Source organism: Falco biarmicus, chromosome 4 (genome assembly GCF_023638135.1).
Source record: "Falco biarmicus isolate bFalBia1 chromosome 4, bFalBia1.pri, whole genome shotgun sequence".
NCBI lineage: Eukaryota > Metazoa > Chordata > Aves > Falconiformes > Falconidae > Falco > Falco biarmicus.
Window position 1 is genome coordinate 28,150,246 of NC_079291.1, and position 26,833 is coordinate 28,177,078.

General features: G+C 44.6%; 1 protein-coding gene across 5 annotated transcripts in view; it reads right to left on the minus strand.

Moving 5' to 3' along the window:
• Positions 1–2,779: 2,779 nt before the first annotated feature.
• BLVRA (biliverdin reductase A) overlaps positions 2,780–26,833 on the minus strand; it is a 39,545-nt gene continuing 15,491 nt past the window's right edge. For 4 of the 5 annotated variants that reach the window (XM_056337089.1, XM_056337086.1, XM_056337087.1 and 1 more), the window contains 6 exons: positions 16,143–16,270; positions 14,284–14,403; positions 13,567–13,664; positions 12,048–12,155; positions 11,138–11,309; positions 2,780–5,417 (listed from right to left, as the gene is read on the minus strand). In XM_056337089.1, coding sequence (XP_056193064.1) covers positions 5,144–5,417; positions 11,138–11,309; positions 12,048–12,155; positions 13,567–13,664; positions 14,284–14,403; positions 16,143–16,261 — 891 coding nt within the window. In that variant the 5' untranslated portion in view covers positions 16,262–16,270 and the 3' untranslated portion in view covers positions 2,780–5,143. Of the gene's footprint in view, positions 5,418–11,137; positions 11,310–12,047; positions 12,156–13,566; positions 13,665–14,283; positions 14,404–16,142; positions 16,271–22,375; positions 22,727–26,833 lie in introns of those variants that run through there. The other variant, XM_056337088.1, reaches the window with a different exon arrangement.

Genomic DNA, 26,833 nt, shown 5'->3' on the forward strand with positions numbered 1-26,833 from the left:
GCTAGCATTTAAAAATTATTTTTATTCGTCTACGACTTGAATAACACCCATACACAAAACATCAGAAAGCCCTAATTCAGTGAAGCAGTTCTTCACCACATTGAGGTAATCTAGCCATTTTAGAGATGTTACTGGGTTCTTTGTGAGTTAACCTTTGTCAGGAAAAAAGGATGACTCACTGGAGACCAGGCAGGATGGGACATACACTAGGTGTGGTAGACAGGAACGTTACTAGACAGGTTGTGACATTAACGACAGCAGCAAAATCAGCTCACACTAAATGTGATCTAGGATGCCCCAAGTATGACGTTTTACAGAGGTTTTTTGAAGTAGTAAGGTGAACCAAGTGATTTTTATTAGACCAGGAAGTGTTCAGTGTTGTCAGAACTAGCATGAGTACCCGCAGGATTTATTACTTCAAATTACTGTTTTGAAGTTCCCCTCCTTATTTATCTGCATGCAGTTGTGGGCCCCTGCAAGGTGTGTTTATTGCCAAGACGTGGAAGCCAAGCGCTAAGCCCGGAGATCTGCTAGCTGTAACACTGAGATGATTCCTACAGCTGTGTGGGTATCACCATGCAGCAGCCCTGTACCTCCTGAGCCTGATGTTTTGTTCAAGAAAAAAACTGTCCATCTTCATCAGGTTGGAAGTTGTGTTTGGGTTCCCTTTTCTCCTAATTACACTTATTTTTGGGGCAGCAAGCTACTATCAGTGCTGGCAGGCCAGGAGCCAAATGGGTACTTTGAGCTGAGCTGCGGGTATGTCTGCACAGCCCGATGAGTTAGCCCAGTACTCCATGCAGGCCAGCCAGCTTTGCTGAGGAGCAGGGCACATCTGGCCAGATGAAATTATGCTGCAGGCTGGACCTCCCGATACCAGAGGTAGCTCAGCTGGTGTTTTGTACAGCACCACACTGTACTTGCATGAACATCTCCTGTCTTCCCATTGCAAGGCTTGGTTCTTCCAGGTTCAGGGTTCAGTTTGCACGGGTAACACCTGTGCTACATCCCTTCTTTAAAAAAAAATTCTAACAGGCCACAACAGAGTCCTGTAACCTCATTTAACTCAGCTTCTACAGACACCAGCTTGCAGCACTTAAGGCTAAACAAGTATCTTGCTATCCTTGCCAGAGATCTGGAGTTATTTACTGGAGATCCTTGTATTCCTGGTACTATGTTTTACTACTATTGCACAGAGCGTACCACATACCTTGGGGAGCAGTAAATGCTACTGCAGGAAGTGCATCAGCACACAGTTCTGCGAGTCTCACCGGAGACATCATTACATAGCCAGATGTCCAGCCAGGATCACCTTTGGTGGGTCACTCACCAGCAAACCGTGAGGGTGCCCAAGGTCCCAGATCATACTGCCAACCTGAGGGAGTCAAACACCTTGAGTGACAGCTGAAAATTCATGTACAGTTCAGCCCTTACAACCTTGAACCCTCTATGGACTGCTGGAGGATCTGCAATCCCTGAAGCGCTTTCTGTAACTCAGCCCTGCAGTTTTACTCAGACACCATACATACTATTCATTTTAAAACAGCCAGTTTTGACATATTAGGACCATGTTAAAAACAGCCCCGATCTACACAGCTGCCACCGCTTGCCTTCCCCCTTCCTTGTCTGCTTGATCTGCTCTTGGGGAGGATCAATGACATCCCCATATGTAATGCCAGCTCAAGCAGCTTCTGTGGTGTCTCCCAGTCCTCTTCACCTTTCCCTTCATCCCACCTCCCACGTTCATGTACTGTTCCTGACAACCCTCAGTAATCACACAGTTAAATTAGACCCCATTCCAAGACCCCACAGGGCTCCCAAAATCACATCCACCGTCCTTCCCCCTTGGCCAGGGCTTCCCACACCGCTTTGCAAGTCCTCATACCAACAGCTAGTTTCTTTACTCTTTGGAAATTTTCCTTTCCTCTGATCTCCAGCCCTCTGAAAAGGACTTTGGATCAAAACACCTCTTCCAGGTTTCAGCTAGCATGTTGCAGTTAGTGACTCCATGCTTCTGATCTGCCAAAGTCAAGCTTCAGCCTGTGTCAGCAAATTGAGCATCCTTCTTTCACGTCAGAGCATTCTGCAGTACAGCTGTTCCCGTAACAACTCCATAGCATCAGGCAGAGTTAACAAAGTGTGCCGCAATGGACTTCCTACAGTGTCCTGTAGCAGCAGGGTGATTTCTAACAGAGAAAGTAGAAAAGAAGCTACTTCCAAAGAATATGATACACTAACTTGCCCATGTCATACCTTATACTTACCTCTTCATACCTCCGCATCTCTAGAACTGCCTTGCTTCAGGCTATGCCAAACACTATCTGAAAAACTCTTCCAATAGTGTTTCTGCTATGACAAAGCAGTTTATTAAAACCAGGAGAACACCCATTTCAATACCTGCTTCAGATTCTACTTAGCAGATTCTACAATGTTGCTCAAATGCACCAGTTGTTGAATGGGAAACTGGAAGCATACGGCCGAGATTTAGACTTGTCTGTACTCCTGGGCAGGAGTCAGAGGGGACCAGAGGGGCAGGAATTTTGTGGGAGGGCTCAGGAATTGAGATAAGGGGACAAACCCCACCACACTTGTATTCAAAACTTGGAAACAGAAGGAGGAGACAGCTGAGGACTTTAGGATAATATCACAGCCTGTAGTTGCTGGCAGGATTTCACAGGGCTCGGGGAGTGAAAGGGGGTAAAAGAACCAGCTGGGACAGAGCCACTTTCAGCACAGGCAATGGCAACAGCTAATGAAGGACAACAGGAACTGAAAGGAATCATTAAGAACTCCGACATTTTATTGGCGAGTTTGACATCTGGTTAAACGATGTGTACGTTTGAAGCTTGACATCCAGTAGCTCTCGTATACAAACCACCACGGTACAGCACAGCAAATTCAGAGGGCTGAAGGAAAAGTCATTTCAATGCTGCAAGCTCCCAGGAGCAGGGCAGGCAGCTGCAGGCGAGCAGGTTAGCTGGGAGGGATGGGAGGGGGATGGGGGGACAGCGCAAGACACCCAGCTCTAGGCATCTGCCTTCCCTAGCTCAAATTAACCAGCTAATTTCTCCAGGCGCGCTCCATAGAAACAAGCTTCTCCAGAGGGTGATTCACTGCACGCTGTTACACTGCTGCTCTGCAGAGCTCCTGTGAATCTCTTCCCTGTTTCTTTGAGGAATACTGCTCTTGCCAGCAACTGCAGTGTGCCCGGGGAGACGTGGTGGCTAATTTTGATTATCCTACAGATGGGGAGTAGGAATCTCCCTTTCCTTTGCCCTCCCTCCTCAGCTACCCATGGTGAATTAGCATGTAAACAAGTGGTGTTCACCCCATGTTCACAGCTGAGGAGTTAGTCGAGAAACAGAATCTCGCATGTGCTGTCATACACAGCAGATAAACATACACAGCAGATTCTCATTTCAGTTGCATCCCAGATGGACTTTTTGCACTGTACCACAAACCCAGTTTTTCCCCTCATACAGCAGCAGATCTGCCCAGGCAATGCCCGTCACATCGGTAATGAAGTCCCCGGGAATGCTCAGTAAGGTGCCCATTTGGGCTGACACACGTGTGATCCGCCTGCATGGATGTGCCGCCAGCCCACATGGGTTTCAATCCATTGCAGCCAATAGGAAGATTGTCACTTATTTTAACAGGTAGATCTAAACAAATTTCACATGCAGAATTGATTAACTTACCAAGCTCCAGTTGCTCCTAAAAAATTGGGGAAAAAAACCAGTCTTTCCTTCCCTGTTTCCAACTAACTGAGCTGTATCCAGCTTCTGTATTAACATGAAAGGAAGACTTTTTTCCCATCAATACTGACTGGCTGTATTTATGTATACATTCACAACATATATGCTCCTTTATTAAAAAACTGCCCAAGTCATAACATGGAAAAGAAATGATGGTTCTGTGTCTGAAAGAACAATGGCACAGACTGAAGTCTGCCGCTATATTAGTATAGCACGGACAGATGCTGTAATTAGAAAGTGAGAGGCAAAGAGAGGAGCTGTTCATAGTTTTGCATGCTGGTTAGTCTTCTCGTAAAACTAAAACGCTTCTTTAGGGAAGTGATAGTCTTCATACATGACCCTGAGACTACTGTAAAATGTTAAACCACAGGTGTCATACACCATAACCACACAACTATACTTGCAAAATGCTCCATTTTCTACAGTTCCATTCTAATTTTATCACTATTTCTAATTATTTCCACTGTTTCAAGGAGCACAGTAGTTATTTTTTTCTTAAAAGTTATTTTTAGCAGTAATCCATTCACATGCTGAATTAGATACAAAACATAAATGAAGGACAGCAATATGCTGCTCCAGTAAAAAAACAGAAAAATATTTAGATTCAGTAGAAAGCAGGCAGATGATGCATTAGTTTAATGTACTGTTTCAACCTCTGCTGGAAAGATTTCTGTGTTGGCACAGGACACCAGAGAAATTGAGTGAACTCAACATGGCAAGAGACAAGACTTTTCCTTCTATTGTGGTTTGATACCAATATAGATTCTATTTGAAGGTAGATGATCTCTAATATAAAAAAACAACCAAAACCCAAACCAAAACAACCCCCAATAAAACCAAACCAGCACCATAACTAACTAGAGCAAACACACAGAACAATTTGGGGCATCTGGAAGAAATGTCAGGACTGTGGTGGCACAAATTCTGCAGATCAAGAGGTGGAAGGCTTACCTAGAACTTCATTCTAGCTAATACTACATGAATATTACTAAACCAGACACGTCTCATTTTCAGATGTACCTAGAGGGAGAAAAAAAAAACAACGCAGGAGGAAAAATCATATCTAGTAATTGAAGTCCTCCAGGATCTGCTCTCAGGGACATTTCCAAGCGAATCACAGGAAAGCTTGCTGCTGCTACGTTCCTCTCTGCCTGGAAGGACGGCAATGCGTCGGAGCAGGGTAACATTGCTTTTTTTCTGGCGCAAATCAGAAGGCATGGGGTATAGCCCAGGCTATCCAGCCTACCCAGAGAGCCTAGGAATCACAATTAGTCAGAAAGAAAGAAGAAAAAAAACCACCCAGAAACAGGAACTGCTTTCATGGCAACGGTGAGCTCTAGCACTACAGCTTTCCCGTCTGCCGCGTTCCTCCTTCCCTAAGAGCAGTTTCAGGAACAAATATTCTCCAGCTGTTCACAGTGCTGTTGGATCACCTCGGCAAGGTCAAGACACCGCAAAATTCGCCATTTCTCAGCAGCCAGCTCCTCCTTGGATACCTGGCCCAGCAGTTTTTTGGCAAAGAGGTTCTGATCCTGCATGAAAAGGCCCACAGCAGACCTTGGGGCTTGAGGGAAGTTCTCCATGCAACCACTTGTGAAACAGAAGTTGATTTTCTTTTCACGTCTCATCCCTGGTCCCCTTTCTTCAATCCAAGTCAGAGGTCTAGCATAGAGAAGCAGAGAAAAAGAAGTGTATTTATGAAGAAATGGAATCAACAGTTTCAGTTTATGATTATTTTTTTCTCAGCATTTACAGAAAATGCCCTAATAAATGCAGCATTTATAAATCTCAGTCATTGCATATTCAGGTAAGATGTTCTGACCAACATGCCTTGTGGTTACAGAGTTGAACACCAGGTAATAGTCTTAACTGCCACTGCTTCATGCCATGACCTTCAGCACACCATCTAAGGTCTCTCCAGCTTTGTCTTCCCTACGCACAAAGAAAAGCCAGCAACGTCTGGCCGTCTCACAGGGAAGAGGGAAGTTTAATCAGTTTGTTTGCGGACTTGGATGACAAGTGCAGTTAAACATCCTAATACTTTGTGCATGACTCCACCACGGCTAAATTCACAAGACCCTCAATGTCTAGTCATTCTCCAGCAAGGATAAGTTTACATCACTTGGGGACATCACAATGACTCAGGCATTACTGCGTGAGCCGAACACCACTCCTTTAGGACACACTGGACAGACAGCAAGTTCACGCATGCAGACACTAGTGTCCACACTCTCTGAACATTTCAAATACATTTCTTTCTCTTCACTGGGAGCACTAAGTTGATCTTGGAGATTACACCAGAAGATGTCAGTTTTGCCCGTTTCAGCCACACAGGCTCTCAGGCAGGTCTTTCTTAACCGGAGCAAAGTGCTGGCTTATGCTAACACGACAGCCACAGTCTCCAGGCCAAGCATTGGCAGTGGCATCTATCAACTCGCATAGCTCACAGGTCCTCACGCCTTCCTCCCCAGCTTCCCAGATGGGCCAAGGAAAGAGGAGCCATGGGACATGCTGCATAACTTCAGGGGTCTTAACAGACTTGCCGGCCCAAACCTGCAAATGCTTGCAGAGGCTTTGAAGAACGGCCCTCAGCACGGGACACAGCCACGACCCTCCTTTCCTGCTCTTTCACCAGCTGCCTAGAACTTGCCATTACCTTTCTGCAGCTCATTCATCAGCACTCGCTACTGCCTGTGTTTAGAGGATGCACATTATTTTTCTTACTTGGTTATTGATGGCCCCTCTACAGTCCTTTATGGCCCACTTTAGTCTGCCACTCACAAATTATGAGGGCATCAATAGCATGGAAGAATAAATTCTGTCTCCAAGTACTGCCTGTTAAATCTTCAACATCATTAGATCTGGAAAGAAAGTCCTTGTCAGTCTACCCTGAACACATTCTGCAGAGCACTCAGCTTAAGGATTCTGCACCTCTCATCTTTTATGCTTTAAGATCCAGTTTCTATATTCACATCATCGTATCAATTATTCTTTGCTCCCCTGTACTGCCACACATACCCCCTACAAATTAAGCATGGCCAGATTAACCTGAATGAACATAATAAAAAAACCCAAAAACTGGAGGGATGGCGGGGGGAAGACACAAATCACAGCCTTCAAGAACGCATTGAAAAAAATCCTCAGAGAATTAATAAATGCAAAAGACACCATGCACTTCAGGAAGTCCCAAGGCTGTGCTGCTGCAGGCCATGTCAGCTCTGTGTTTTCTGTGTTCTCATCCTCCTCCCCCGAGGTGGCAGCTGCAGACCTTGGCCAGAGGCAGGCCGGGGAGCAAGCTGGGGTTTGCCCTGACCTGACAGAGCCAGTTGTACCTTCTTATGGTAGCAAACCACCACAGAGGGGTTTCGGGCCACTGTTATTCAAAGCTGCTTTATCTCAGGTAGGCAGGTATGCAGAAACCACTGGGCAGGCACAGGCAAAGATCTCTACCATACAGCAGTGGAGAGTCCACGATGCGATCCAAAACAAGCCATGTCAATGCAGGGGCACCTCCCTGGGGTGATCTAGAGCAGATGCACACCAATGATCAGGCTCGAGCATATACTTTCTTCTGCTCTAGCTTGGGGAAGCCACTGAACCAGAAGCACAATCATGCAGATTGGGCAAAATTTAATCAAAATGATTAAAATGACTGATTTAGATCAGTGAGCAGGAAAATGTTGGGTTTACTAATAGATTTATCTTCTTCTGCAATTGGATTTGTAGTTATTTTCCCAAAGAGAGGTCGATTCTACTTGATTTGGCAACCAAAATGTATTAACAACAACTTCTACACTAAAATTAGTCCCTTTTTTGCTATAAAAGATACATATTTTGCAAGCCTGCACATTATTTAAGCAATTTTGGAGCTTAAGAACCAGGTTTGTATTTGATGTCAGAAACTGTGAAGGGCTGCTGGTTTTTTAACAGATAATTTACCCATTTTCATTAAAGATTTTTATCAAAGTGTTATCTGGCTATGGATGCAGTTAGTTATCTAGAAGTGTTAGTAGTGTTACTTAGAAGCAACAAATGCAGCACTGCTGGCAGCTGAACAAAGCCACATTAAACATGTTGGACAGTAGAGAAGGGAAAGAAAGTTTAACTGAACGCCGACAAACCGCTTTTGTACTGCCTTTTTACAAAGCAAGCACTACCTGCAGTGAAGAAGCTACTAAGACTTCCTATGGTCATTCTGTCTTTCCAGATTCAGACTGGTGGAGCTCTCCTCGCTACATTTTATTCAGAGATTGGAAAAGACTCTGCTTTTCTGATTCTCTGTTTCCCCCAATAACGAGTGGTCCTAGCTGGACCGTGCTAGCTCAATAAACCAAAATGAAGCAAACACTCTTTGTACCTGCAGAAGAATTAAAGTGGTTTCATGCCTGAAAGAATTTTGGGTTCACTCAGCTTAATATTTTATGCAGCAGCTTCTGCAGAAAGCATGTATTAGATGATTTGTTATGCATGTTCAATGTGAAGCCATTATTAAACTTTTTAAGCTTAAATCTCAATAAAAACAATAAAATCATTTCAAATGTTTATTGCCAGAATATGTGTTCAGAAAGTGTCTTCAATTTCTTTTAAACATCTTCCTTTTCACACTTTGAAAATGCCAATATTTTTTATTTACCATGCAATCAAAAAGAGCCTACCTTACCTTGGCTGGGAATTAAGCAATTAGACCCTAACTCTAGTTAACATCAAGAGAGACATTGCCCATATCATTACCTCTCCAGCTCACACTAAAAATTCATTTTTGACATTTACTGAAATCAAGCTCTGTAATCCTGGGACAGGAACTGCAGTCCCAAACCAGCTGTGCTGTCAACAGAGGTTTGGCTTTGCCTGGATTGCTCAATGTTTTATCACAGAGAGGCTGTCAGCTCAACTGTCTTGGAAACACAACAGAGGCAGAGGTCATCTCGCAGAAAGCTCGGTGTCAGGCATTAACACACACCTCCAAAATCCACCCAGAGACAGACTATAGCCTTTGCACAAATCCCTGCTTAACAAGCAGGACGCAGGCTCCTGCATTTTGCACCTGCTGTATTTTCCAAGGCAGCAAATAGGCTGAATTAACCTGATTTCTCAAGGTTAGTGTATTCATGTATTTCGAAAAAGGATGGGATAGCTCTCAGGAAAGGTGCAGACCTTTCCCCATCCTTCAGCAAAATAAAGGTTTTGCAAATTAGAGCCATAACACCACCACCATTACCGCTGGGCCATAACTTCACCTGATGGAGAGCGGGCCAAACTCTCTGCCACCGTAACTCCACTGACGTCAGTGGGGGAAGGTCAGCAGGAAATATGGCCCTGCCACCGAACAGAACACAGGAACGCTATGTAACTTTCCAGCCAGCGTAAATTATCGCAGAGGCATAAAGCTGACAGTCCCCAAGGTCATTAAAACGCCCATGGTGACAAAACACTTACTGATCCGCACAAATAGATAGCAGTGGGCTAAGAAAAGCAGGTATCAGTTAGTGGTGTAGAGCAGGAAAACAGCAGGAATCCAGAAACAGTTCTGTGCCTAGCAAAAATCATATAGAGCAGCCAAGGACTACCTACGAGAAACGCTTAAGCCACCCGCTAGTTCCACCTGCTGGAATTAGTTCCAAATCTCATTCTGTATAGATCTTTACAGCTACTCGTGTTACTGGCAAATCACTAAGCGGGTAAACAGAGCCTGTATACAGAGTTCTGTCCTCTCTCAACTGCATTTTAAAAGGAATTGGAAATGTTTTTTTATTTAAAGAGAGAGGAATCATTGCTAAGCCAAGATGCTAATCCCAGGATAAACTGCAGTGGGCTCTGTAGGACTGGCTGATAAAATGTTTAAATAGACCCACGGTGAAACTAACCGTTCAAATGAGCTCTGTATTCACTCCCAAAACAGCTAGTCCATAAGGTTATTACTTTTTTTAACTAAACACTTATCTAAAATTCTTAAAGAAGCAAGCATTCATGTTTGGTGGGTTTTTTCTTTTTTGTTGTTAGGTGGTTTGTTTTTTTTGTTTGCTTGTTTAAGTGTTCCAGCAGTATGTGTGCCACAAAGAAGGCTAATTTATTAAAAAGATAGGCCAGAACATTTTCCCACGGGGTCTTATTTTTCCCTGCTCTCCCTAGTCTTCTTGTACACCTCTTGTCGTATGCCTGTGAGTGGGTCATCTGTCTCAGGAGGCAGAGCGTGTTATTTGGAAAAACAGGAAAAAAAAGGAGTGAAGGGAAAGGAACAAGTTGTCCCATCACCATTCCTGCCTCCTAGGAAACATAGAGAACTTGGGTAACTTCTCTGTACCTTTTCATGTCAGACAATTCTCAAGTTGCATCTATAGCATGCAGTAAACTGTCATCATGAGTAACTTCAACCTATCTGAAAGGACTTGACTTCAATGGGGATGTCCCAGAATGACCAAACCGGAGAGTTTCCAGCAAAATACACCACCAGGCTTTTGACCACGTTGAGTACTCAATCCACAATATGAAACACTGATGATTTACTTCATGGTCATCTAATATTTAAAAATATACTATTTCATAGCAAGGCCATTAAAAATACATTACTCGATAGCAAGGCTATTGTTATCATATAATAAAAGGGAGATCAAACTCATTATTATAAAATGCATCAAAAGAATTGTCTGCAAGAAAGTCATAGTGCAATGACTGGAAAAAATGACAAGTAATCCTGGCTGCTGGATTCTCACTCAAGTCTGACACACCCATGCAACAAAAACAAAAAGACAAGAAATGGGAAACAGGCTGTTGTCCTGCTCAGGGAGGGAATAAAAAAATTAAGGTAACTTCAGGACTGCATATTAGGCATTAATCAAGAGCAAGCTTTGTGTGTTGGACTTTCAATAGTTTATTATAATTCTGCTTGAAATGTGTAATTTTCTCTTAACTTCCAGCTAGTAATACATACTAGCACAAGCATGATAGTGCTATAAGCTAAGTATTATGCTTTTTCAAACTTTTTCGAACAGTCATCTTTGAAGGAAGGTTAGCTTTCAATGTACATGTAGCTAGTATGTCTGATACTAAAAAAATACGCTGCCTCTGAACAATTTTTTAGAGTGCAAGAGAAGGGTCTTTCAGTCCAGGGCATTGTAAAATGCTTTGTTGACCCATTCCTACGCCCAGACATGAGAAAAGAGCTTTTAAACGTCCTTTACGTTTAACGTGTTCTTCAGCAGACATTGTTTGGTGTGGCACTGTTACCATGATTCCTATAGGAAGCACTTTCAGGTCTGTTTCTCTTGTACGCTTTCCAGCCCGCATCCACCCAGTCTGCTTCCACAAGAGGAAGGGAGGATGCAGAACTCCTGCAGACAATACCTGAGGAGCCTGGTTCACCTGCTGCCACCGCCATTACTCACTTCTTGTTCGCAGTCTGAAAGTGAACAGTCATTCTGGAATAATTCTTATCCTTCTGCTTTTCTCTGGTGGCAGAGGTAACAGTGAGGTCTCCAAAGAGGTCAATCAGCCAGGTCAGTCGGGCAATTCCACTGAAAGCTGGGAATCCTGTTTTGTTTTCATCGAGGACACTACCTGGTGCAACAGCAACAGAAGGTATTGAGAAACAGGAAAGAGAATAATGCCCTCTGCATAGGAAAGGCTAAAGAAACTGGAGTTGCAGGCTTAAAGGCTGCGGTGTAGAAAGGCCACGAGAGGATGGACTGAGTAGGAAAGTCAACAAACATAGTCAACCTTGAAATGGATCAACTGGTGAGCTATGACAGAGAAGGCTGTACAAAGTACATATACAGCAAACCCTTCAGGATGTGTTGAGGACAGAAGGGTCTACGTGGAGTCAATAAGGGAATAAAGTAGAGAGAAAACAATGGTTTGAAAATCTCTCCAATCTCTTCTGGGGCTAGGCACCAGTAAGGAAGACTAAAGGTCCCCACTACAAACTGGGACACTTCCTCAGAGCTCACCCTCCTCTCTGAGACCAACATGAGTAAGAAATTGGTCACTACCACCAAAGTACACAGGGGGTGAAGAAGTGCCCTCTCCTCCACACAAGGCATGGGCTTGTGCTCTCCACCAGACAGCAGGAAGAGATTAGCAAAGCAACAGTCCATGGAAGACAACCATTAAAGGCAAAGGTGTTTTCCAGACAGTTTTATAATGTCATGGAAATACCTAGAACAGATACCTGTGTCTTTAGTCAGTTTATAGACAGACTCTCATCTAAAAGGGCTGAATGAAGCCTGGAAAGACCGATGTCCCTGTGGAGCAGGCAGACAAATCCAGACGGACTTCGACTTCCTCACAGCTACTGACCTGTGAAATGCAATGTTCCCTTCACCAGGTCTTTCCCAGCCACCTCTTTTTTCAGCTGCTTGTACTCTTCCGTCAGAAGCTCAATGTGCTCCACATGGAGTATTTTACCTGCCATTAAAAAAAACAAATCAAAACAAAACAAACAACCACACCAAACATCAGGACAGGTGAAATAGGAGCTTCCTGAGTGAATCAAAGGCACATCTAGGCAGTAAAATAGCTTCACCAGCCACCAGTGGAAACTCAGTTAGAAATGTTCTCACACATGGCTGGCAAAATGATGTCATGAAGAAAATCAAACACCTGAGTTGAGGTGTCTATCTGGGTTAAGGATTTTCAGGAGACAACAAATAGAGAGACTGCAGGAACGGTAGCCACCATGTTTAACAGAAACCCTGTAGTGAAACCCAACACCCAGTTATGGCCGAAACATGAGTCTTCAAAGTAAAAGACTGATTAATTCTTGGACCCTTTCCCCTCACATTTCCTTGTTCTGCATTTTTCCTCCCAGGGTAGTAGGAAAGACAAAGGAGAGGGGAAAAAAAATAGCGTAATACCCAGACCCAGATTGTAACAATATGTTAAAGAGTACCTCCCTCCGTTGCAATTAATTGGGCTACTTGGGAACAGAGGCTATCTGATACTTGTTGAAAGTGGCCCTCATTCAATGTGTGTTTTTCTGGAAGGTTTCCAGGAGAGTCAGTTTAGGCTGCTGACAGTAACTACTGCTGCTTCAAGAGAAGAGGCATAAATTCTGCTTAATGGGAAGCCATTTGGCAAGCAACAAGGCACTAAGTGGTGTTGGTAGAGGAAAACAGCAAAGCAGAAATCCTATACCTCCGGTGTTTTAGGACAAAAGTGACAAAGGAAATTTTTAACAACTAGTGGTATAAATAGTGCAGCTTGTCCAAATGGTTTGTACTCTGCTCCTGCCCATCACTGTTCTTTTCCTTGCAGCCCATACATCCTCACCAGCCTCAACTGAACTGCCAGCTTCTGACCCTTGGCACTGCGATGATGGGACTACATGCTTTCTAGAAATAAAGAGATTTTGCTTAGAGACAAGCTGTCTTTCAGACAGGGATGCCTTGCTGGCCTACCATAGCACGAGAAGCTGTGTGTGACCAACATCTCACAAATGCTGGAAGCTAGGGGAGCTGTTTCCAGTTTTATTTTCAGGGAGGGAGAGGACAGGGAAGTGCACAAGTCCAATGGCTACACTCATTAAGTGCTTTAGTATCACTGCAACAAAGCTTCCTTCTCTAACTGCATTCTCGGCGTCACCAGCAGAACCCAGCGCTTTGGTGAGGGCAAACGTGCCTTTCCCTTAGCGTCAACACTTGTGTGTTTATTTCCCCATTGGCACATTCTCAAATCCTAGACTGACACATTTCTGACACGGGCATACTCCCTTGTGCATCATGACTAATAGTAGACTGGAGCCCTGCCTTTGAGTGTGATGCTTTTGGTGCTACCCAACAGGTAATAACATCTACACCCTTGAGAACAAACGTGTTACCTTTCTGCTCAGCCATCTCCCAGAGCTCATGGGCCGCCTTAGCAGACAAAGCCATGGGGTACTCAACAAGGACATGCTTCCCAGCTTCTAAAAACATTCTGAAAAGGATACAAGATCAGTCTTTAAAAAGTGTATCATCAAAATCATCTCTCTCCACTGTGCAAGCTGCTTCTCATTCCCACAGTCAGCCCCACACGGAGAAACGCACAATGCAAACAAATAAGCGGCAAGTTTCCTAGCAAGGATGGTGTTGTGCTATATCACATATTTAAACACCAGGGTTTTAATTCTCCGTTTTCCACAGAATTCCTTCACTCACCTACAGCAAGTCGCTAAAACGCTGCAGCATTGGGCACTGTAATTTCTAACTTCCAGACACCTGAATGGCTGCAGTGGGGCACTGGAGTGCCCTTCCTCTAAATAATCTGGGAGGAAAGGCTTTAAATCCTGTTTTAAAGCTGCCTGTCCATCAAACACAGGCCTAGAGGCATGCAATTGGAATTACTTGGGAAATTAATTCATCTTAAAACCTACTCTCTTCCAGGGCTTATTGGGTGCTTTAGGGAATTTGCCATCATTCACTTCAGGTTTCTAGTCTGGCAATCTATTCTCCAGTGTCTGCATCTTCTCCTGCAACAGCTTTACAACAGGTCTTCTATGCTTCTAAATTACAGGGGAAAGGCAGGGAAAAAGGGAAAAAACACCATCTCAAAATACCTGATGTTTTCTTCATGGCTTCTGTTCTCTGTGCTGATGAAGGCTGCATGGATCTCTTTGCTTCTTAGAGCATCTTCCAGGCTAATCTGCTTGGCCTCATTAATATTGCCGAAACTTCTCCTGTGTATTTAGCATAAATACAACCAGAGCATAACTATCACAGTCCTTTCTGCCCAACTGCATGGTGTACAGCAGCACTCAGAAATTGTTCTCATGGACCACTGTCTCACTGAGCTCAACAAAGCTAGAACAAAGGCAGCTTGTTATCCAGGAGGGGCATGAGCACTTACAGACAGAAATGGAGCACACAAAAGAACAAAACAGATGGGCCAGTGTGTGGGCAGGGGTATCAGGACAGAAACTGCCCTGCTATTGAAGTGTAAAGTGCTTTTGATTTTGGTGGGGGTTTTTGTTTTGGCGTTTTGTTTTTTAATAAGCATCATTACATACGAGTCTTTAAAAGAGTGAGCTGAAGGAGGACAGTGCTCCTGTGGGAAAACTTCTCCCCAGCATGGTGGGCAACACAGGCAAAAGCACTCAGGTTGTCAGGGCCACGTGCAACTACAAGTACCAACAAGCAGAGGAGGGACAAAGCAGATGCTTGGTTGTGACGGCTCACAGCTTGCAACACACACCCCATGTAGTGCTAAGCAGCAGGCTCTCTTGGCCACCACCCCGAGCACATCTCCACCTGCAAATGAAACACGCACAGTCCCCCCAGAAGCCCTTTGCATTAGTAAAGACTGGAGGAGACACCTTGAGAGGGTTAAGATAGGTGACAGAGGGTATGACGATAGGCCACAAGCAGGACTTGAAAGCAAAGACAGGTAATGTTTGCATGTGATTGGAATGCAGAGAGGATGGCAACATACCCGAGCAAGCTGTCTGTGAACTGTGCATTTCGACAGCACTGTTTCTCAACAGAAGTAGTGGAAACCCCATTTTCGGTGTTGTTCAAGGCCAGCTTGTAGCGCTAGCAAAGGCGTCAGGGAACTAAGAGTGTATTTGGCAGGGAGAAAACTGGATGACCTAATGGGTCCTTTCAGTCTCAAACTACCCTGACTGCATGATTTAAATATAGCTGGAAAAATACATTCACACAGTCTGAGATCCATGGATGTACTGCCTAACTATTTAAAACCTTTATGCCCTGCCGTTATGGAGCAGACAGTCTAGCAGGAATGCTCAGAGAGAGGTATACGTTACATTTCCACTGCTTCAACTCCAAGAGAAAAACTCTTGCTCTCTAAGAAGCAACCTTACTGTATGTACCAAATTATGGGATTTTCTTTAAAGACAACTACAGGTTCAATACCTGGTTTAAAAAAAGAAAATTAGAATTTTATGATGAAGTTGCAGTGTTATGAGCTTTATAACGTGTTTTTGTAAAAAAAAAACTTTTTTAGAACAATGTAAAACTTCCTGTGTTTTTTAAACATTTCTGCAAATGCCATGTAGACGTCAGCTCATGAGTGTAATTATTGTCTGTACCATCCTAAACCTACAGAAAATTTCAGACACAATTGCTTTTTTTTTTTTTTAATCGCACAGATCCTACAGCGAGAACGTCTCATAGCTTTTATTTTAGTCATTTCTGCAAGGTATCTCACTATGGTAACCTATTTGTTCCCTCTTGCAAAGCTCTCTGTTCTCATTTCCTAGCTGCCACTCAGAATGACAGGCATATTTGCATAAACTTTCCTTTTTCAGACAGCCTTAATGATAAGGGAAATATTAGACTTCAGATATTCATCCCCTGCCGCCCTCAAATCATCGTCCTCCACATGGGAAGGCATGTGCACCAGACACAAGAAAAATTACAACATACATACTAAACATGCTGAGATTCCATTTCTAACCTGGATACAAATCCAAAGAGTTTCAAGTGCTCAGAAGGGCTGGAAGGCATCGGATTCATCAAGTCTCGGATTCGCGCTAAGCCAGCAATTCCAACTCCAACCACCACCGTCCCAAACATTTTGTTAACCTGACAAAAGGAAAAAAAAAAAAAAAAGCAACATTTCTTGCTTCTTCAGAGGAGCAGCTGGGAGGGGAGTGAGAGGGTGGATTACTCTTGAACTCTGCTTTCATACAGCCAAACCTTAATCAGAAGTCAGCCAACAGCTAACAGAGATGTGATGCTACAGCCTACTGAGCTCACTCGCATCCCACTGAAAGGTGATCAAGCTGTTCAACCTGTCACAGGAGCGGCCTTGAGACTTGTATTTAACAGCTATTCTATCACACCTCCAGCACAAAGTTCTTAATTTCTGACTTGTATTTAACAGCTATTCTATCACACCTCCAGCACAAAGTTCTTCCTTTCCACAAATAGAAGGCAGGCTTCAAAAGTGAGACATTCTTCTATTTATATAATCGCCGCTTCCATGCTGGAAAGGAGCCAAAAGGTTCTGCAAACCCAGCAGAGCTTTATATAAACCCCCCTGACTTCCTGAGCACCAGCAGCACTGCCGGGCTGCCGCACGGCCATTCCCAGTGCACGGCAGCATAGCTGGAATGCTTTGGGGCAGGAAGCAAAGCGCATCTTTTCTTCCCCCGTGTTACCACTGGCACATCCTACAACGGCAAGGTCCAACCAACTATCTGGTAATTCAGTCAAGGTGCTTGCTTGACATTTCCATGCATGAAGAAAGCTCTGCCACCTCTCTAATGACAAGCAGCATGTCCTCAAGATTCACAACTCCCAAAAGCACGCTCCTGCCACAACTGCATCATACGGAGGACAAGTCAGTATTGCCCTCGCTGGCCAGGCTGCTGGGCCACGAGTAATAAATCCTGTTGGGTTTGGGATTTGCCATTGATTTGGGAAAGCACTGGGTAACTGGTGTAACCTTTCAAACCTGCACGATTCCACCACTCTGAGGACTAGTAACACTTTGTAATTTTAAGATTTACAGGAGAAACGGCCTAAAACCAAGCAAAGTCATCCCCTCTGCATTTTTTGTTCCTTCCATCCTACGGCAGCACCCCTTCAAACTCTGTTTCTTCCGTTTCAGTGTTCTTCCTGCTGCTGCCAACTCCCTTCACCTGAGCGAACTCTTTGATCGCTTCCATGACTTGGCTGCAGCCCTCCAAATCCTTCTGGGACTTACATGGATAAATGGATGACCCCACTTCACTCCTCCTTGTGCCTCTTGTCTGACAGGATCACAGTGCAGCAGCACAGCCGTAAGTGACTGTTCCGACCGCTAGAGATTGAAAGCTGCTAAGGAGTTACATCAACTGGCAGAAATTTTAAGAATAATAATCAAAGAAAGCCCCTCTCCAATCACTTATCATGTCTGGATATTGTTTTTCTATAAGCTTCTGCCTACGTGTATATTCCTGTCAGTGCTGAACTCTGCTTACTTTATACATGCCAAAAGGGTACAAGGGTGAAAAACACAACAGCATGTTTAATACGAAAGAAGAAATAAGTGATATTGGAAGAGTTCTCTAGGTGGATTACGGTGACACGTCATTACCAAACATCTGAGGTGTAACATGACAACGCGGCTCACCAGGGAAGAGAGATGTTTAGGGCTGAGAGGAGGGGAAAGGAAGGTGACATAAGCACAGCATCCACTGTCAGTTGCACCCACAGCATCCTGCTCTGGGCTCTCGATTACACTTGCTTTTCTCTATGGCCAAAGAGAAGAAGAGACTGAGACTTGCAGAATGATCTTGGCTGGAAGGAGCCCCTGGAGGTCACCCGATCCAAACCCCACTCAGTCACACCAGGGCCATGCCAAGCCCTGACTGTCCCCATGGATGGGAGTCCAGCAGCCTCCCAAGACCCCTGCTGCATCGTTTGACCACCCTCACAGCAAAAGCTTCTTCTTAGTATCTACTCAGAGTTTCCTGCATTGCCTTTTGCTGTGTCACTGCACATCTCCCAAAAGAGCATGGCTCCAGCTCCTCTACATCCTCCCATCAGAAAGCTGTAGGCAGCAATAACACCCCACTTTATCCTCTTTTCTGGAGGTCGGACAAACACAGTCCCCTAAGTCTCTCCTCGTTCATCGTCTGCTCCAGTCCCCTGACCACTTTGTGGTTCTCCACCAGACTCGCTCCTGCATTTAATTTATTCCTCACACCAGGGCACACAAAACTGGACACAGCACTGCGGGTGTAGCCAGGTCCTGTTGGCTACACTCTTGGTCACACAGTCCGGGGCACAGTTGGCCATCTTTGTCAGAACACGCTGTGCTGTGGCCTGAGGTTCAGCTTGTCCACCAGCATCTGCAGGGCACTCTCTGACATTCCAGCCAGGCAGTCTCCAACGTGTACTGGTGCACAGGGTTATTCCACCCTGGACAAGGGACTCTATGTTTGCCTTTGCTGAACTTCATGATGTTCAAGCCTGCTGTTTCTCCAGCCTGCCCAGGCCCCTCTGCTGTACTGACCACTGCCCCTAGTTTGATTTCATCCACAGACTTGCTGAAGCTGCACTCCATCCTGTTATCCAGGTGGTTAATAAAGACATTAAACAGTACGGAAGATGAGTGCAATACTTGCCCTTTTGCAGTCACCAGGAACATCCACTGATCACCGAGTGGCTTCACAGTGACATCAGCCAAGTCCCTCAGCACCCTTGGGTGTACCTTGCCTGGTGCCAGGGGCTGCTGTACGTTCAGTTAGCTCCAGAGATGTATCACTTTCTTCCTCTACTGCGGATAATGCTACCGTCCCACAGACTCTGCAGACTCGGAAACCCGGGAGGTCTGAAGACAGACCTTATTACTGAAAGCTGCAGCAAAAAAAGGCATCAAGTACCTCTAATTTCCCTCACCCCAGCCCCACTGAGCAGCAGGCTCATATTTTCTCAGCCTTTTTTTTTTTTTTTTGTGGCCAATGTACCTATGGCTTGTTTCAGATCCAGCTGAGCTTTGACTTTCCCAGCTCTGTCCCTGCAAGCTTAGTCACTGTTTCTCTGTGTGCCTCCTGGACCGTCAGTCCCTCCCAGCTCGTACACTTCCCTTTTGTGGTTGAGCTCAGTGAGGACACCCCTGCCGATCCACGCCGGCTTTCTGCCACGCTTGGCTCTGCCTGCAGTGGGGTGCCTGTGCTCTGGGGAGGTCATCCCTGTAGGTGAACCTCAGCCCCTCTGCCCCACAGGGCAGTATCCCATAGGACCTTACCAAACAGAGCCATCAAAAAGCCATAACACTGCTCCTCTGAAGTGTACGATTGTAATTCTTTAAAATTCAGATTCATAAAGGGCTCCAGCGTGACTCAGGACCAGGTCAGCAGAGGTTTAGAAGCAGTCAGGTGGAGAGCAGCTTACTTTAAGTTTAGAAATGTTCAAGGTTACCAGGGTGCTAAACTGTTAATATTTGCCTATGCCTTTCATGGGATTAGGAGTGGGAGTCACACAGCAGATTCCCCTGAACAGTCATCTCGTTTCTAAGAACTGCCTTTTTTTTTTTTTTTTTCCCCTGGTTTGCTGCTGACCTCTGCTCCAAGGAAGCAGAGAAGGTGGGGGAGCTGACTACCTTCTTCCACTGCCGTGAACAAAGAACATATCTCAGCAGATGCTCAGGTTGCTGAACATCAACATTTTTGCCTCTCCTTTGAAAAAACTTTCCTAGTCACATTTAAGAATGGCAAGATGATTTCAACCTAAGAACAAAACCTGTTACTATGCAACCTGCTGCTATAGCAACCAGCCATTCAGCCCAGGTCAAGGTTTTGCAGGCTAATACGGCATCCGCACAGAGAGCGAGCTACTAAATGTACGTTACAGAACCTTTGCTTATGCACGTAGCCAAGAGAAAAATCGCTATGTCTGCATCCCTGATGCAGCTTTTTATGACCCTCATTTTGCTCACACAACAAATCCCGCAGCTGCTCAGGGAGAAAATTAAATCAGATGTTTTTAGGAACTGTCATGAACCAGGTAAGAGCAGAACAGAGAATACTCATCTGAGAGTCTGGATGAATAGATGAAATTTTATTCCTTATTTAAAACCTTTACATGACGATAACAGCTACAGTTATCTTTCAAGTACAAAAAGGACGAAGGAGGAAGCCCAAACCATAAACTGCCATGCCTGTCTTCCATGCCTTTTTCTTAAAATTGGTGACCTTGGTTAAAGCTTTGACAAAAAGATTTCAGGGGCATTTTCAAGGGTGTTGAACTTTGGCTCCTGTCATACTGGAAAAGTTGTACAGCAAGTGATACAGCAGTACATCAGTCACTGTCCAAAAGCTCCCTTTCGCTACCCTTTCCTAACCAGCTGTACGAAATCAAAGGGACTGGTGAGATTAGAAAGGGATGTCCTTCGTGCTCACGGACTGCGACTGAGGAGTGCCGCCCACCACCCAGTAGCAGGGCCACAGGCAGCCCTGCCAGCCCCACCAAGGGTGCCCTCTGCACGAGGGCGGGGGGCACAGCGGCTGCCGATGGGTGCCAGAGCTTTTCCCCACTGACAGCCAGCGCAAGTGGCTCCTCTCATTCAGAAAGACAAGCCCTGCATGACACAGAGGCAGAGCCAAGAAAGGCATCTAGCTGAAAAGGATCATTTATCCTACACTGATGTACCATTGTCCGTCACCCCTCTGCCCTCTGTTGAGTTTTCTGTGCTTCTGCTGCTTGTTTCCTCCGTTGGCTATATCTAGGCTCCCCCGTAGCAGAAAAAGGTGCTACATACCCAAGTATGTTTGCAAAACTTCGCAGTAAACCAGGAATATTTAACAGAAAAACAAGCAATGGTGTACGTGCAAAGGGATCAGTCACCCCGTGAATGTGTTCCTCCCCAGTGCAATCACAGTGGGACTTCAGCCCCTACATCTCAAAACCACTGATGCTAACCTTTGTTTTGTGCAACATCGCTGAGGCCAGGCAAAGCCAGTGCAGAGGCAAGGTAAAAGGCAGAACTGAAGAATTACCTCCCCTTCAAGAAAATTTTTCACAGCATACCTATAGACATTACAGGATTAAGATGGGTACCTTCTCATGATATATAGAGAATTTTAGTAAGCCTTGTGCATTCTCCCTGCAGTTTTCAAAGCCTCGCTCCTGTTAGCCAGGGAACGAAAAACCCATCTACACAAAGTAGATAAGCAGGCACTTCATTGCAGCGCTGGGTGCTCAGTGGAATCTCCACATACCAAGCACACATATCGATTTCACCGTTACATTTATACACAAAAATTACAAGGTAGTACACTCCCAGTTACAATGATTGGTTAGTAATTTGCAAATAATTATAATATCTGCTGTGTCATCCTCTTTGGTTACTACGCTTACGCAGAGGAAGTGTCTTCACCTGGGCAAGAGTCTGCCTGACCTGTGGGTGTGTTCTTTAGCATTATAATGAAGGTAGTTCACTTCAGGACAGCTAAAAAGTAAGTTTTGTTGCCAAGGTGGACAACTAGATATCTGCCTTGCCAAGCTGTCCAACAATTCATCCTATACACAATAGAACCTAGATGCTCTAGTTATGGTCCAGGATTAAAGACCAAGGTTAACATGGTCCAGAGAATAGGGACTTCTAAATACCACAGCTTAAGAGACGAGCAACACAGCAACCCATACATCATTGGTTAATAAAGCGTTAACATAATACTAGCCTAGAGGCTAGCTTCTTAAGATCAGGATGCTCCTATAGTTAACTTGTTTCACAAACAAACACAAAATATATAAAGATTCAGTAAAACTTTAAGACAACCTGCAACATTCCCACAGGTATCAAATAAAAAATCAAAATATTTTGCAATTAATGTCACCTGCAACAGCATAACACTGATGGGAGACTTTCCTGAAGCACTCCCAGCCTGGTCTTTTTAAGTTAAGTGTGCTACTTCAAGTGACTACCATTTTACTGCCACACTTAAGAGTAGCACACACCTTGCAGGCGAGTACTTAATCTGAAACTGCTGCTGTCAAGGTTAGTTTGCTTTTGCATACTCAACACTTGAACCATTTCATTCCCACAGTAATTTTTCAGCAATTTTCACGCTCTCCAGCACACCCTTCTATACTTGTCAGATCTTTGCTTACATTACATCTATAACTCTACCAAGCCTGAGTGCTGACAGATGTTGTCATTGCCGCCCCACCGCTTAGAAATATCAATATAATCCCCACCGACGTGGCAGACACCTCCCACTACTCTTCGTGAAGAGTAAAGAGGGGACTCATATAGCCAGGTGCCAGCAAGTGGGGAGACTGGGACTCAGTGGGAGCTACTGGACAGGCTGAGTGTCTGAGCCTGCCTGTTGCAGGGATCCACCTTGTACATATGTACGTATAGATAAAGATATCTTCTCATTAGCAGACCTTCATTCTCCTCAGCCAGAAAGGGAAGCAGGATGAGGCTGCTGGTGCTGTGTTTCTGAGAGTGCTCTTGTCTGTGATCTGTGTGGCTGGCCACCTACACGTGCATATACATGTGGGCTCTGTGTGCGTGGCTGACTGGGAATAAGTTTTCAGCCTCAATACTGGCTGGAGCAGGGGCCATGGAGCTGCACAGCCTTGCCCCTTTCATGCTGTTGGATTCAGCCTGATATTTTCCCCTAAAACAAGCCAGGCTGGACTGAGGAAGTTTTCCAGAGTTCCCTTTGACCAGACTTGTGGATTAGACATCACAGAAAATGTTTTCTCTGTTATGGCAGGAAAGCCCTGAGATGAGGGCTGCAGTATCTTCCTCAACAGAAGTTTGTAGGGCAACACTGGACAGGCAGCAGCAGTCACTGTAAAATCACAAGCTGAAAACGTGAGGTTCCTTCCAGCCCTACATCCCAGATTTCAAATACCCGGAGACCCAGCAGATGCTGGACTCGGGGTGTCGGTACCTACTACAGCCTGTGCTATCAAATCTTACTCTCATTGTCTGCTCTTAGCAAGACACATCTGCCTGGAGCAGAGAAAGCACAAGCTGAACAGTGTGGCTTTTGTTAGTGCTGTTTTTTTAAAAGGGAAGAACTGCACAAATGCTCCAATTTAGCAGCCTACTCGAAGGCATTGACATCCATTGTTCTGAAGGAAACCACTTAGGCATTTAAACCTCTGTATGTGCTGAAGAAGTACCTTCGGGAAGTAGAACCAACACATCCTAACTCAAGGCAGAACTTGAAGAAAAAGGAAAGCCAGAAATGAAGGCAAAGAAAATAATTGTTCAAATGCTAACAGGCTGGAACGAGAGTTTGTGTTTTTGTTCTGCCTTTGCTGCAACCTAGACATAAAAGTAAAGTCCTTCTGCAAGAAAGAGACAGTCAGGAAGGCAACCCCCAACACTCATTGTTACTTCTCTTTAAAACATTAATTGAACACACAATGAGAGTCAGAATTTTTTCTCAAAAACCTGCCAAGACCATTTACAGTCTTCACATTTCAGAGGAAAACAACAGCACCTACAAACTGTAAAGCAACAATGTACATTTTCCTTGAGAGCTGTTTGTTATGGTCTTAGGAATCAACCCCCTCCAGCACCTTTCCATCTCTCACACCCATCTCTCTGGCTACCATGACCCAGGCCACTGTCTCTGAGCAGGCACGCAGGCTCTGGTAAGCAGCTTATAACCTCAGGGCACCGACTCTTGCAGAGGTCTGCCGGCAAAAAACAGTCTCTCATCCTGACTGGCACCACTGTACCTTGGAAACAGCCAGAGCAGGCTTTTCTTCCTGGCTTTCAAATGCCATTTGAACAATACGCTTGCATCATTTTACATTTATATGCAGGCTTTCTGATTAAATTCTGGTTTTCCAGCTGGCTGCCAAAGCTGAAGTTGATGTAGTTATATTGAGATATGGCCAGATGCTGTGTTACAGCTGCCAAACAAGCACCTTTACTCTATACAGTGGATGGTTAATAATAAATGACAGCACTTGTAACAGATATGCTGTCTCCAGCATTAATACCTGAGCAGAAAGAAAAAGTTCTATTAAAACACACTTCTGCAACCTAATTCTGCTAACTCCAGAGTGCACAGCAGTCCCAACTGCTGCCACAGTAAGGCTGCTCTCCGCAACCTGCAACTTCACACTTGCAGCAAAAACATTTCACAAAAGTAATATAAAACCAGGAGAGGTACTGGAAGAATTTGAAGATCTGGTTTTAATACATGACCTATTCCACTCTGTGGAGGTCTGAATCAGAAGTGCTGTTACATAGCGCATGGGCACGAATCACCATTTTGTCCTGTTTTCTGCCTGTAGTCACCTTTTGTGGTTCAGATTTGGTTGCTAATCTGAAGAGGAAAAACAAAGGCAAATAACACTTTTAAGATGAAGTCCCAGAAATGCATGGAGAAGTCGTCCTCAGTCAGGTTCATTTTGTTTGAAACTCTGAGAGCCAAATTACATTTGGATGTACCTACACTGCTAAGGCTGAAACTACCCAAGAAAGAACTGAGCCTGCTTTGGGCACCTGAAAAAAAATCAAGAGGAAGACATGATGGGCTCCACTTTTTACTTTATAAAAGTTTCCCCTTAAAAAAAAACCCAGACTCTTCCTTCTAATGTTAAGTTTCCAGGAACTACTGTGGAGTAAATTACAGAGAGCCTTGTGAAACTTCTGGTGGGTAAGCAAACAATCCCACGTATCTGCAGCCTCGTCACAGCTATTCTTTAACCAAAAAGCTACTTTTATGTGGCTAATAAGTATATGAGCAAAGCAAAGAGCGCCACAAGAAGTCCCAAAAATTTATTTCAGGCTTTAATGTGCTAAAATAATTTTTGAAAGTGCATTTGTCCATGGTGGTAGAAGAAAGGCATTTTAACAAGCGACTGTCAATTACTTTGGTGTAAAGTCCAATTTTAGATGAGCACTCAGGAGAGTGAGCCATGGTAAGGAGCCATCAGCAATTCACAGATCTTAGTTTTCCATGGGATCAAACAATATTATTGCTACAGTACCCATCTGTGTCTGAGCACAGGCTGGAGAAAATAACCCTGAGTAGAGCTAGAAATGGTACTAACCCAATGCGGGGCTCTCACCGAAATCGGGAATATGAAACTCCTTAACGCCGATGCAGCGTTAAGAAGCAGACATGCTTTATTGCAGCGCTGGATGCACGGGGGATCATTCCACCTAACGTGCATGGCTTCCTTCTCTCGGGTAGCTCTTTTTATGCAGTGCATGTATACGTATTCCATAAATTTCCTTGAAAAAACATACATAATAATGAGATTCCCCAATTCTAATTATACTATTCGCCCTTCTCCTCACACATGCCCAGTTGTCCAGAGTGGGGGGATCTTCAGTGGTCTCGGGGTTCTGCAAACCCGCCCACTTCTCTATTCAGTTGGCTGGAGTTCTCCTCTGTAGTCCCCATACATCGTCTTAAACCAGGTTAGCTCAGTCTCTTTCCTGGCCTGAAATCGCTGGCCTTGGGCCAGTTCCCCTTCATCCTCCAGGGCTACCTCTTTGTTAGAGCCTGAATTTATTGCTTACCAGTACACAAAGACTAGTTTCAAACAATCAAGATATACTAACTGCTCGAACCTAGGATGCATGACTACTTCTTAAGATTAAATCGTAACCCTTCTGTAACAGGGGGAAGGCACAAAACACATCCTCCACCACTTTTTTTGACCTAACGCCCACGTAAACTCCAAAGCTATCACAGAGTTGAACTCTGCCAGGTCCCTGTGGACTACGAACCATGTCCCATGGCTGTCCTGCAGAACAATAAAGCCTCCGGAATAAAAGTCTCTGCATGGCTAAGCATTTGAACACTAACCACTGACACTCTGCTTAAACACTTATTTCATACAAAGACGTTGCTATTTTGTGCTGACTCTTACACTTCTTAAAACTGAGAGCTTATCATGTTCCACTAAAAAAATTAGGAGGACTACTCACCCATACCTGCACGTTTGGGGCAGCTTTACTCAGAGCTAATCGCAAAACATGTAGCTGACAGGGCAGGGAGCTGAGACATACCAAATAATCTCAGCGCATCCCCTTCCCTCCCTTACGCCGCTCACTTTGTTTTCGCTGTGTCACCTACCAAGAGAAGACACTTCTCCACCTCACTTGAGAGGTTCACAACTGCTTTGCAGGTAAACTCTAATGCCAGGAGAGGCTTCCAAGCCTTTGCTGTAATACAAATGAAAGTGGCGATGGACAGTTACAGAAAAGTCATGTGGAGTATTTTCTCAGTTACTACATCTGCCCCTGAATTTGCCTACCAATTACTGCAATCCTTTCTACAAGCACTTTGTTCTTCAGAAAGCCTAATGAACGTAGAGCTGGGCTGAGCAGGTGCAGGAAAGCTGTATTTCCAGGCTGCATTCTTAATTTCTCCCAGAAGTTTTTGGGGTGACCTAAAGCAAATCACATCCCTTTCCCTGTCAGTTCTCTCAATTCTAGAACAGGGGAAATCTCCCTTTTCCATAAAGCACTCTCACACCTACTGATGATAAGTGCGGTGTAAGAAGTAGGTATTACTACAACCTCTGTTCTTTGCTGTAGGAAATCCACACAGATCAGACATCTAGAAAAGATGGCTAATACTAAGGTTTGTACTGAAATATCTACATAAAACAATGCCATATAATGTGCGACACAAAAATACATTTTTTCTTCCCTTTCTCTTGCTA